Genomic DNA, 12,890 nt, shown 5'->3' on the forward strand with positions numbered 1-12,890 from the left:
GAAGGGTTACCATTGCAATAGTAATATTTAAGTAAGGTCCATAGATACACTGTGAGACCACGATCAATTAGTAATGGAAAAGCTATTGTCAACAAAGCACAATAAACTAAAACGTATGTATAATTTCAAACTTATATGGTACTATACAAGAAGAATATCATTTTCAGAAATAGTGGGAATGTATGCTATAAAGTAAACAAATTATCTGTTACATATAACAGATAAGAAATACTTATTATATTTTAGGCATTACTATATTGGATTCAGCCATTTAGGATAGACTGACAACAAGCTTCTGATTCAAAGCACACAGAAATAAATACAATACAGGGAAGAGTGACATGATCAAGGGAAGCTTGTATTTCCTGTATAACACCACTTCATTTCATTTATGCTTAGTTAACACCTTACACAAGTTATCAATGTTGTGATAATGAGATGACAACTAATAAAAGTTGTCGTCTTCATCATCAAAGGGACCGGAAGAATGATGTTGAAATGAAGGTGTGTGTGGGGGGGAGTAGTAGTAGTACACAGTAGCTGTGACTCTACAGGTCTGTGTGTATGTGTATGTATTCCTGGGAGATTACCAAAGGTTAAACGGTGAAAAGACTCCTGGTCGTCTGGTTGTGTGTGTGTCTGATCTGCCTGGGATGGGGTAGAGTGAGTGTGTGTGTGTGGTGGGGGGGTGTCAGTGGTATGTAGGCCACTCACATCACGCACCACGGGCTCCATTAAGACAGAGCTGGATCCACAGGAAAGGGGAGGGGGGGTCAGAGGGGGCATGTGACACAGGATCCTTTAAGATATAAAAATCTAATCTATTTTACAAACTGGTAAATAATATCTCTTGTAGAAATATATAGAAAGAGAGGTTCAAGTGAGAGGGAATATAAACCAAGATTATAGATTACTATTGAAAAAGGAGTGCCAGAGAGATAAATAAGTATGTACCAGTAAGGTGGTTATATTTCAGAAACAGTGAATACTTACAAACGACTCTTTTATTTACTACTCCTGAGATGAGTCAGTGTGACCTGGCTAAAGTTCACTGGCCCGCTGTACAGATGAAATGATGAAAATGCACTGCAGTGTTACCTTCACCAGTACATCTCATTCTAACTCATCTTCTCATCATAACGGACCTGTTTTTGTCTACCTCCTTGATGTGGCTGCTAAATACTGACATCTTAAAAACCTTGAGATGTGTAAATAGATGACACTTTAATCTTTTCTTTATTTTCTTTCTTTCTATTTACTCCAACATGCATTGGACATGAGCACTGGCACATATTGACACCTTTACACCCACATGTACAGCAGAGAAACGGAGTAACCTCCCTCCTTCGACTCCCCCAGATGCTGACAGCAGCACTAAAACCTTGTGAACTCTGACCTGGTGTCAGGTGTGGTTGCCTTGGTAAAAGCGAGTCCAACTGGTAATAGGTTGTTTGTCAGGAGTCAATGGACTTGGCATTTGTTAATCTTACTGAAGGACATACAGATGGCTAGTAAAGGGCGAGAGATGTGAAGCACATCTGGTTTATATTAAAAGGGCTCGGGCTTCGTTTGCTTTCTCACCTATGAAGATGAGCAGGACCCCGACTGTAACCTGCAGACAGAGGGAGATGCTGATTAGGGTGATGATGGGGGTGTAAAAGGAGAGGTTCGGTCCCTGCTCCAGCACAGCCTTTAGCTGGGAAGCGTTGGCCATCAGTAGAGCCACATCCAGCATGCTCTCTGCTGCACTCTTCTTATTGGCATAGTGGTTCATATTCAAAGAGGCTTGCCTGCTGGGCTCTGCATCTGGATGGGAGGCCTTGGGATAGAAGAAAGTAACCGTCAAGAGATAGTGTTTATGGCTTTGAGAAGAGAGAGAAGAGAAGATAGCTTGGAAATAAACAGACAGGAATGCTGTGTGCTGTGTTTTTTTCTCCCAACAGAGCAGGGAGACAGCATGTTGATGAGACTAGCAGTTATTTAGTGCTTCCTGTGCATTGATGGTGAGGATCTGGTTATCTGTCTCACCTAATTATTACAACAGCAATTGCAGAAGAGTAACCTTTGAAAACAGAAATTGACACACAAAAATTGACACACTGGTAGTCAGTAATACATGTAATGCATGACAATACAGTAGTACAACAAAATGCATTCATACGAGCTGGGAGTATGGCCAAAATCTTCTGGTATAGATCATTTCATATCTCGATTAATGATGATATAGCATGTTTAATATTATTCAAATAGTCTCTATGAAAAAAAAAACATATGGTATAGCCGAATTTTGTATACTCCTGTTAATGAAATACCTGATTACAAATGAATGTATTCATTTTATTAAGATCTTTTAATACAAAATGAACATACATGCAAGGATCAGAATGTGGAGTGTCGTCCGTAACTCAGTTCGCTACCTACATATATACATATTGTCATATTGCCCAGTCTTGTGTTGCATATTCTGTATAGCAGGGACAGGAGGAGAGCGGTTTAGGCTGTAACCCTTTCATGAGTAATCAACACGTGATAACAAAAGGCAAATCTCAGTTTTAGATTGAATTCTGTAACCTATTGATTCTTGTGTGGGTGATTATTACGTAACAAAATATTTGCTAGGTTTTGTGTGTGTGTGTGTGTGTGTGTGTGTGTGTGTGTGTGTGTGTGTGTGTGTGTGTGTGTGTGTGTGTGTGTGTGTGTGTGTGTGTGTGTGTGTGTGTGTGTGTGTGTGTGTGTGTGTGTGTGTGTGTGTGTGTGTGTGTGTGTGTGTGTGTGTGTGTGTGTGTGTGTGTGTGACACTACTCCATCCCAGTGGACTCTGCACTGCAAAGAGAAAGACATGTGTCACCAGAGATAAACAGTCTGCTTGTTGAAGAATAAGATATCGCTCTTTTTTTAAAAAGGTGATCTTCCTTCAGAGCACTGCTGCTGAATCAACATCCACTTGGAGCTACTGTTCAGCCATACCTCGCTCACACCTGAGCACCATCACTGAAGATTTGGTCGTGTCAAGGCCAAAACCTGCACACTGCGAACATAAAATAATCAACAGTGCTCGCAGTCTCTTCCTTGACACTGAAGCCTTCCCTTTTTTCTCACAACACACCCCTGCAGCTGCAGAGAGCATAGTTAGTCAGGGATTAACCAAACCACAGAGCTAGTATGAACTGTCTTCCCTCTGCTCCTGGGATAAAGGAAAAGAAGCTGCACCCTCTAATTTGCTACATGGCAAGCTGCAGCTGAATTACAATGTATTTAGGAGATTCACAACAATCAGCTGACATGGTTAATTTGATGTAAGAGGGGGATGTACAAACTGTAGAGCAGATGTGGCCATGTGGGGTTGAGAGATAGTACTCTGGTTGCAGTAATTCATTTGATGAGTCTTTTTTTTCAAATCCTCTGATAACCACTGGACAAGCCATGTTTAATTCTCTTAATAAGCCATAGATTTTTATGACATGGATTACACGTGTCACTGGCCAAATTCACCATCTGGCAGTGTACCTATCATTTCAGATTTTATGATTTGGCATAGCTTCATGTGAACACTGCAGAGCCATCCTCCTGACAACATCCAGCACCTACAAAAAAAAACATCTCCATGGGTGTTCTCCGAATCTTTTTCACTCCAAGCCATAACGCCTCATGGTAAAACTCATAACAAGGAATTAAACAGCTCTTCAAAACATGTTTCTCTACTGCCCACGGGAAGAGCCACACTGTGCTGTGTAGCGCCCTTGTGACTAAGATGTGTGCCAAACGCCACAAATGGCACACTTTCATGACGTGTCAGGGTCAGCCATTCTGCTCTCACACAGACAGAGGCTTTTCAGAGACAGCCCTTTATTCCCGAGTCAACAAACCACAGAGAGATAATGCCTGTTGTGAGATCACAGGTTGGAAACGTGCAGTCTCTATGTCTAGAAACACAGCAGATGGATTTTCTCAGAAAAAATAAAGAATAAAGGCCATCTAGCTTTTTGTCAGGATTAATCCTGCTGTCTGCTCATATCATGGCTGGGAACATAGGATAACCACTAACCACAGCAGAGGAGATGATGTAGAACAAAAAGATAGTGAATACAGTAAAGGCCATGACGTGTCACACTGTGCTGTAATGGGGGATCCAGGCTTTCATTTGGATAACACTTCATATTGGAAAAACACTCATAACAATATACAATATAATACAATATTTGCACATTTGCATATACTTTTGTTTTCCCATTTGAGAAACAGAAAGCTTGCCATTGCAGCATCACCCAGTCATTACAGATCTATTATTATTTTACACAATCTAATGTGACAGGTACTCATTAAGTCGATCAGGAAGGGGGAGGGGAGGGAGATAGAAAAGTTGTTTAAATCTGTTTCAACTCTCAGTGCAATACGACACTGTGCATTAGGATATGGATTCAAAATGTACAATAATATCTAACATAGCCTGCAAAAGATATCCCGAATAATATTACAGAATGTGGGCAAAGAGAAGGTAATTCAGAGGAAAATCAATGTTTAAAGAATAGGCTAAAAAGGTCTTTTGTGTCTTTTTTTAAATGCAATGTATCCAGAAATTGTGCATTTAAAAACGTTGTCATGACTTCAGTACAGTCGTGATGTCACAACTATACTATATAGGTAGAAAGGGCCGCTACTGTCATTACCCGACTGCAATGACGGTACAGAGACGCAGAGAGACGTAAAGAGACAGGTACTAAAACGTAGTGTTTCAGATAGAGGGTGAATACAGGCATATTTAGACAGACTGATGAGAGAAAAAAATGTGTTTTTTGAACATTGAAGCACGTAAACATGCTCTAGTAGAAACCCAAAATGAAAGTATGAATCTGAGAATGAGCATAATATGGGACCTTTAATGTTGACCAATGTGCTACTGAGAAGATCAGGTACATTTCTCGTTTGGTAACAAATCAATTTTCATTCAATATGAAAGCACGGTACAAGGGACACATAAAACAGATGAATAGGGACAATAGTAATTTAACAAGTATGTAGATTGAGTAATAAAACCGATCTTCTTAACAGGATGGGGGGCGGCAGTAGCTCAGTCCATAGGTGACTTGGCTGGGAACCGAAGGTTCGCTGGTTCAAGTCCCTGTGTGGACCAAGTATGGAGCGTGGACTGGTGGCTGGAGAGGTGCCAGTTCATCTCCTGGGCACTGCCGAGGTGCTGTTGAGCAAGGCACCGTACCCCCAACTGCTCGGGGCGCTGGTCACTGGCAGCCCCCTCGCTCTAACATCTCTCCTCAATTGCATGTATAGGTCCTGGTTGTGCATGTGTGTATTTCGGGCCTCTGTGTGTAACATGTATGATAATAAGAGTGAAAATTGAATTTCCCCGTGTGGGATAAAAATAAAGTAATTCTTCTTCAATTCTTCTTCAGGATTTTAAAGTTAAATTGAAGAAGAAAACCTCACTTTTCCAGTTTAGGGAGAAAACATAAAATGTATAATCACTGTTGGGTTTAACCTGAACAGTGGAAAAGAGAAGAGTAATTGGGCTGAAAAATTAAAGTGCTGGAAGCTCATTTAGGTAGAGATCGGGCAATGTAAGACTTAAACTGGTGACATATTATGCAGTGTTTTCAAAACAAATAAGACTGCTCTTTAACAATCCACAGCCATCCACAGTTTCACACGTGAGAGAATGGATAGAGTTGTCTCCCATCATAAATAAATATCTTTATGTCTGCCTAATAGCTGTTTGTAATGCAATAGGTTACCTGCGTTGCTCTGGAAAGGCAATTTGTAAATTCCTGAGATTAAAATCTTCAGACTAAATCTTAATTAAAGCATAAAAAAGTGTTTAATCGTGTATTCAATAGCCAACTAAAGTGTTGGCTGACTCCCAAGCAAAAGAAATGAACTCATTCAACTCACACACCTAATCCTAAACTTTTCCCCTTTTCCCACATCGTCACACTGACTAATAACCGCTAAGCTAAATACCTGCATGTCAGTTACTGTGAACGTATGACAGGACTATTGCTTTGTACCTACCACTCTGTATCTGACATGTAAAAAGCTCTTTGCAGCAACAATGCAAGACACCACTTAAGACATGGTGAGACCTTACATTTATTATTTAGTTAAATGAACTTGCTGCTGTTCAGCAACATGATGAAAAAGCAAACAAAGTTGAATCTGTTACTGCACGGTGTGTTCCCCTTCCTTTCTTTTCTTATGCATCAGCACTTCTTTGCTTTCCATCCATCCATCATATCAGCAGCCTCCCTCTCTCACTCACCTTAAACTCTGGCCCTCCTCCAAGATGAGGATCGACCCAACTGTAAATCTAATTTCCATGATTCTCTGTGGGCTTTCAGTTTTACAGCCTCACACAGTGCAAAGAAAACATGTCCGTTTGTTTCAGTGTGGCCTATCAACTGAAACACATCCTCATTCCAGAGAAAGTTGAAGTAAACTGATTCACAAAGAGGATACTCTCAAGAATGTGCTAGCACTTTACTGACATCTGACACAGAATCTGATTAGTCTTAGGTTTCAGTGTAATACACGCACAGATATTAAAAGCCTGAGTAAAGTCTGCATAAAAGATCCACAAAACAGCCATGGATTGTTTCTTATTGACTCACGGTGGTGGGAGACACATTGTAAATGTGACCAATTGCACATTTTATTGAGTGTAAGGGTATTACGTTCTACATCTGATGGCCGAGCTCCAACAAGGAAGTATCTCTGGCTGCTAGGGTCTCTCTCTTCCCTCTACCTTCTTCCTCAAACACAAACACAAACACATACACATCTATCTGAAATTAAATGGCTCTATAAACACATTGATATGGAGATGACATTGCGATGCCCGTTTCCTGCCCTGTAAAATTGCTTCTGAACTCCCATTTACTTTAATTACTTGTCAAATGGCAACTTCAATCGGCACATAAAACTCAATAAATACTCCTTGTTTTGACATGACATAGGATGACATTATGCAAAAGTAAAAGTATGTGTGTGCATGTGTTTGTGTGTGTATTTTGGCCAGTGAAGAGGAAACAAAGGAGGGCATTCATTATTAATAAGGTCACTCAGGTGCCAACAATGCTTCGCTCCTCAACAGAACCAGACTGTCATCTGACCCTGTATGCCTGAAACAGACGTGATGATCTCTGTTTTTCTTTTATTGACATGTTTCTGTGTGGACATGCGTCATTTCTGTTCTGCAAAGTCTATATATTTCATCTTCACATATATTACATGTAATATTAGAAGATGCCACAGGGGGTGGATGCTTAAACAGGATCAGTTTACATAAAAATGCAACAACACCACAAACTATAGCTTCAGAAATTACCACAAAGGTGAATGAACACCTCTTTGACAAACTCCAAACTAAAATTTAACAATGTAAGCTTGCATCTTTAGTGTTCGTTGCATGACCGATACATTGCATTGCATCACATTTTCCAGATCCATCTTTAAGCACTTGTTTGGCACTTTGTTGGATTATCTTGTTTGGATTTGGACACATTTCTTTGCAAGCAAGAATAAAAAAAACCCTTGGTGGGCAGATAAATATTGCACCCAGGCTTCTCCCATGTCTTGCTGTTGTTAGTTGTGCAACCCACAACTTATCATATACCAATCAATTCTACATCGGTCCCATACAGCATAGCATGGCACAATGCAAGATATACCTTTTAATAAATAAAAAAAGGGTTTTAAGAGTCATACCTCAGTTCCACTTCCCCCGATGTTGCTGCTCATCATTTTCCCATGCATATGGCAGCCTACTGCACCTCAGCTGCTGGCTGCAGCTCTGTGAAACTGAGCTGCAAAGTGTCCTGTTGTAGGGGAAGAGAAGACAGGGACCTGTAAGAACCCTACATGACAAAGTAGTAGATTTACATGTATTGATTCTAACATGTGTCACAACAACACTAATTAAAAATATAGCTATGTATTTTTTATAAAATTGTGTTGTAAAGTAGGCTGTTGAGCTCTGAGTAAGAGGCAGATAGACTGGGGATTAGTGGAGTTGGTGAAGGGCGTGTGATAATAGGCTTTTTTGTAAGGAATAATAATGATTGAACGGCTTTATCATTCACTTGCATTGATTCCAAACTTGCATTGTTGGTGTTTTTATGAGATATGTGTCGCTCAATGACAGCTGAACAGTAGCCTACAGCAGTATGAGTGGGCTCTCTCTCTGTTGTGTCCCCAGTGTGCTGTGTGATTGGACGGCCCCTGCATTCGTTACTAGGGGCGTGGAACCAAGCAAAGCAGCTGAATGGGAAACACATTTGTGTGCCTCACCGCTGTATTAACCTAATGGGGAGAAGACGATGACAAGCGAAAACAGTTGTCCGCGTAAATTAATTGTCGAGGGGAGGCAGGCGAACTAAATATTTCCCGTGTCGGTCAGACTGGTCTTGTAACTACACGCTCCGCATACAGAGGCAGAACCCGTGGAGAGACTCGGCATCGTTGTATCTGCAACCGAAGAGGGGGATGCAATGACTTGAGAAGGAGAAAAATACAACATATTCGTCATTTTCTTTTTTTCTCGTCAATACGTGGTGTGTGTTCACTTCGCAAAGACTGAGTTGAACCTGCATTTGTTTGTAGTTTTGGATAGCTTTTTGTACGTGAAAATGGACGACACTATGCAGATAGGGCGTTTTTAAAGTCCACCTTTTTGCCGTGGACAACCGGCTAACGTTAGCGAGGGTTTTCAAACACCGGAGCTGGCACGTCGTGTTTCGCCAGCGTGAGTTTAGTCGAGGTAGTTTGGCCGGTTTTCTTCTCTTTTTTTGAACATAGGTGAGTCGTGTCCCATCTTTTTCAGTGATATAAATGTTTGGAGACCAGGTTACCTATTGTTATCTGAATGTTGACAGTAAATTAGCAACAAACGTTGGTTCGGAATTCGCTACGGTTAACGTTAACTTGTGTCGTCAGAGCCAGGCGGCCGATGACGCCTTCTGCTAAAAATAGTTTTTTCTTTAACTCTTGGGCTTGGATTTCCATCCACCTGCTTTTATTTATTGACATGAACTAACTTAAACTCCGACATGACGGACACCCGTGAACCCAACACGCACTGCTAAACTGAACACACGAGGGATTGTTGGATTTTGTTTCACTAACTGGCAACATTTCTTTTTCCAGCTCTTGATATTGGATGAAATCGGTCTGTCACTGTTGTTAGGGGCCCTCTGCTGGAAAAACTGCGTCACCGAGTGGGCGCTGCAGGTATCCATCTCTGAAGCTGCATGTTTGGAAGACTAGCCATGGCACGAATGACCTGGAAACCAAAGTGACTGAACTTTTGATTCACCATGGAGCCGGAGGCTAATTCAAACTCTGAGGCCCACCAAGAACTGAAATACCCACCCATGCTCAACTCTCAGTGCGAATTGGCCATTAATATGTATCAGGCCATGGGTGATGGAAATGTCAATCTTGTGGACTCTGTAGTTAGAGGTGGGAATGACCCCAGTGCGGACCCTTCCTCCAGTTATCAGAGGAATGTGCATCAGAGATTCATCAGGAGAAGTCTGTGGTTCTCGGATGCAGACGAGCAGGCATTTGAAGCGCCTGAATGTGATAACAGGAATAAGATCCTAAACATAAACCTGAGGACAATAGTAGACAGGACACGGGGGACTAGTTGTGGGATACAGGAAGGTTCCAGCACTGAAAGTCAAGCTGGACAAAAAGACAGTGCAACAGAGAGCGCCAGTGCCGATGAGGAGAAGCATAAAGATGGAGATGTGTTGAATCTTACATGCAATATTAGTGGTAAAGCTGCTACAAAGGCATCCAGTGAGGAGAACGAGGAGGAGGCAGAGATGAAAGCAGTCTCTACATCTCCAGGAGGAAGATTCCTCAAATTTGACATAGAGCTGGGGAGAGGGTCCTTCAAGACCGTCTACAAGGGCCTGGATACTGAGACCTGGGTTGAAGTTGCCTGGTGTGAGCTGCAGGTAAAGTAATAACTGTGCTACATATAACACCCTTTAAAAAAATTGTTTTCTTGCAGATGGGCGTGGGAGACAATGATAGTAATAGCTACCTTCACATTCTTGTTCTATACAAGAAATACATAGGTTGCTTTTCCAATTAGTGATATATATACATTAGTGGATGAATGCCTCTGAGGAAACCCCCTCTCTGTGCTCTCCTCTCTGTCGGTGAAGGTTCACACATGATGTTGGTATAATGGTGATGTCGTCAGGGAGCTGTCAGTCAGCCTCACAAGGGAGTCGGCAAAGTTGCAAATGGGTTACCACTAAATTTTAAATGGTTTACACAGGAAAAGTGATTGACAACCGTTAGCCGCTGACGCATACCACCACTGGAGTACAGGGATCAGCAATTTTTGCAAATGCACAAGGAGTGTCTATCTTGTCTTGCGTTACATAGACACAGGAAAATCACCAGCTTAGACTGTGCAAAGGTATTATCTAATTATTTCCGTCCTTTGGAGACTGCAGCAGGGATTACCTCTCTCCCTCTCTCTCTCTCTCCCAGGGGGCTTAAGGGGGACTACAGTAAGCATGACTGGCCCCCTCCAAGAAAGAGAACGTCTACTGTGATTTGTTATTCTTTCACTGTTCAGATTAAAATAGTTAGGGATTAATTTCCAACAGTTTGAATTAACCATCCTTAATTTTTGTTCTTTTCATTTACCCAGCTGATAATGTAATAACGGTGAGCATAGTTATTGGGAGTGGACTGTGCCTGAGATGCTTGTGTATGCTCTGTCCTAGTAGTGTGTCTGCATGTTATGAGACATGCTTCTCCCTGCATCCCTCCCTCTGTGCAACAGGAGGTAGGCAGACAGGAAGCAGCTGAAGTGTGCTGTAGCATGCTGGGAACCTTGTGGCGATCCTGTGGCCACAATGAATACTGATTCCTAAGGCACTGAAAACATGCTGTGTCAGTTACCTGAGTGACTAAAGTATGCACTGAAAGAACTAAACTTGTTTTGTTTGACTGCAGCATTACAAGGCAATCACGCATCTTATCGCTGTAAAGGACTCTTAAGATAGTAATGAGTAAGGGTGCAGGAGCGCTGAGAGACATGATGACTTCACTTGGGTGATGATGTCACGCAGACTGATAGTAGCGGTGAGCAATAACAGATCTCCCTCAACTTGATAATGCTGAGCTGCATTTAGACTCTAGGTGATAGGATGTGGAACAGGAAGCAATTTACTGTATTTTATTCTCCCCTAGTGACACATTAAAATTCCCTCTAGCAGTCAGTCAATAAAGGATGTTAATCACAATACAAATGGTCCTTTCTCACAATCCGCACATCTAGTAGCTCTTTCATATATTGTGGCTTTGAGCTGACCGTCTTCCTCACAGACCCTCCCGAGCGCAGTGTGTTTCATCCGAGCGCTCTCTCGTTCGTTCGCTAACTGAGACGATCGGAAACAGTCAGCTGAAACTTTGTGTGCCTGAGTTAATAAGGTCTCATGTTGTGCCTTCCTTGGTTGATCAGTACTGTTTGTGATTATATGTTGATAAATCCGGCCTTTTTATAAAACTGGCCGTCCAGGGAATTTAACCATGTCAGTGGTTTATGACAAGCAGTTTGATATTAGACTATATAAGAATGGTGCCGAGTTAAATCAGTCAGATTAAGTGTTGCAGATCTTTAAATGCAGAACTTGATTCAATTGTAAGTTTAAGGACTTAAGCAAACATTTTTCTCGAATTATTGATTCATCTGCCTGTTCATCTATTCAGTCATTCATTAATTACTTAAAGGTGGAATATGAAGAATGAGCAGAACACCGTCATCTAATGTCTCAAGATCGTAGTCGCAACAACAAAAAATTATTCTGGCAGTCAGGTACCAATGTTCGTTGCCCAGTAGCCTACAGGAGACCGGAGTCTGTTTGAACCCATCCCCTCTGGCAAATCGCACCTTAAAAACAAGTATTGCAGAGGATTTTGACTGACACTTACCGTTAGCATTACCGTTACAGCTAAGTAATGTTGAGAGTTAAGTAACATGAAAGTTAGCTTACCGATCAAGGAGTAACGTAGTCATTTCGGCGTGCGTTTTAATGCCGTTAAACTCCTTTATCTCACTCCATCGAGTGAATGCTTGGCCTATACTGACTCTCGTTATTGCCCAGCTGCAGGATTGGCAAACTCCATTTCACCAGAGCCAGCCTACAGTAGCCGAACAACAGACAACCCTGGCAACCTGCAACGTGACAGAAAGTCATTGTCAAACCCGTCTAAATTAAAAAAAGATATTACGGTAATTCAGACAAAATATATTTTTTAATGGAAAAGCAATACTTTCACCCTGTACAACTCAGTCAGTCCAAATCGGAAAAGGTATTCAGTTTACTATTATAAAAGACAAAACAGCAAATACATATATATCAGTGTTTCCCCTACCATTATATTAGGGGAACCCCCCCCCCCGTGTTGGTCTGACAGTGTTGGAGAGTCACTTTTTTAAAGATTGTTTGTTAAATTGTTTGGGAAAAGGCTCCACTCCTAACGGGAAAAACGAAACTGAAACTTATCAGAGATCCTTTATTGCTTTGTTTGATAAGATGATTCACTCCTACAAAAAAAAACTTAAACAGAATCAAACAAACTGAAATTCTTCTTTATATTTGATTTAACTCTGGACTGTTTCTGTTGGGGAACATTATTTGAACCTTTTAGACATTAATTATTTCAAATACATTTTCTGATGCAGAGTGTAGCTCATTGTGTAATACACTGATTTAAACTGAGTTTGCATCGTGGATCTGATTATTGTTGTATAATTGTGCTCCTTCTGTCTGGTGGTTTTTAATGCCTTTTAACACTGATTCATTTATCCATGTGGGGATTGACCTTTAATACGAACCCAGCCATTAAATTGT

General features: G+C 41.3%; 2 protein-coding genes across 2 annotated transcripts in view; one reads left to right on the forward strand and one right to left on the reverse strand.

Annotated features, from left to right (window-relative positions):
- Positions 1–12,890, reverse strand: part of LOC310951221 (ninjurin-1) — a gene marked incomplete at both ends in the record, with an annotated part of 249,679 nt that overhangs the window by 969 nt on the left and 235,820 nt on the right. The window contains 3 exon segments of the mRNA XM_083919346.1: positions 1,582–1,819; positions 6,684–6,686; positions 6,690–6,750. Coding sequence (XP_083775472.1) covers positions 1,582–1,819; positions 6,684–6,686; positions 6,690–6,750 — 302 coding nt within the window.
- The window catches only part of LOC310951547 (serine/threonine-protein kinase WNK2), a gene marked incomplete at its 5' end in the record, with an annotated part of 44,715 nt that continues 41,148 nt past the window's right edge, over positions 9,324–12,890 (forward strand). Inside the window, one exon of the mRNA XM_083919827.1 lies at positions 9,324–9,971. Coding sequence (XP_083775953.1) covers positions 9,324–9,971 — 648 coding nt within the window. The remainder of the gene's footprint in view (positions 9,972–12,890) is intronic.

Source organism: Echiichthys vipera (assembly GCF_963691815.1).
Source record: "Echiichthys vipera genome assembly, chromosome: 9".
NCBI classification, from domain to species: Eukaryota; Metazoa; Chordata; class Actinopteri; order Perciformes; family Trachinidae; genus Echiichthys; species Echiichthys vipera.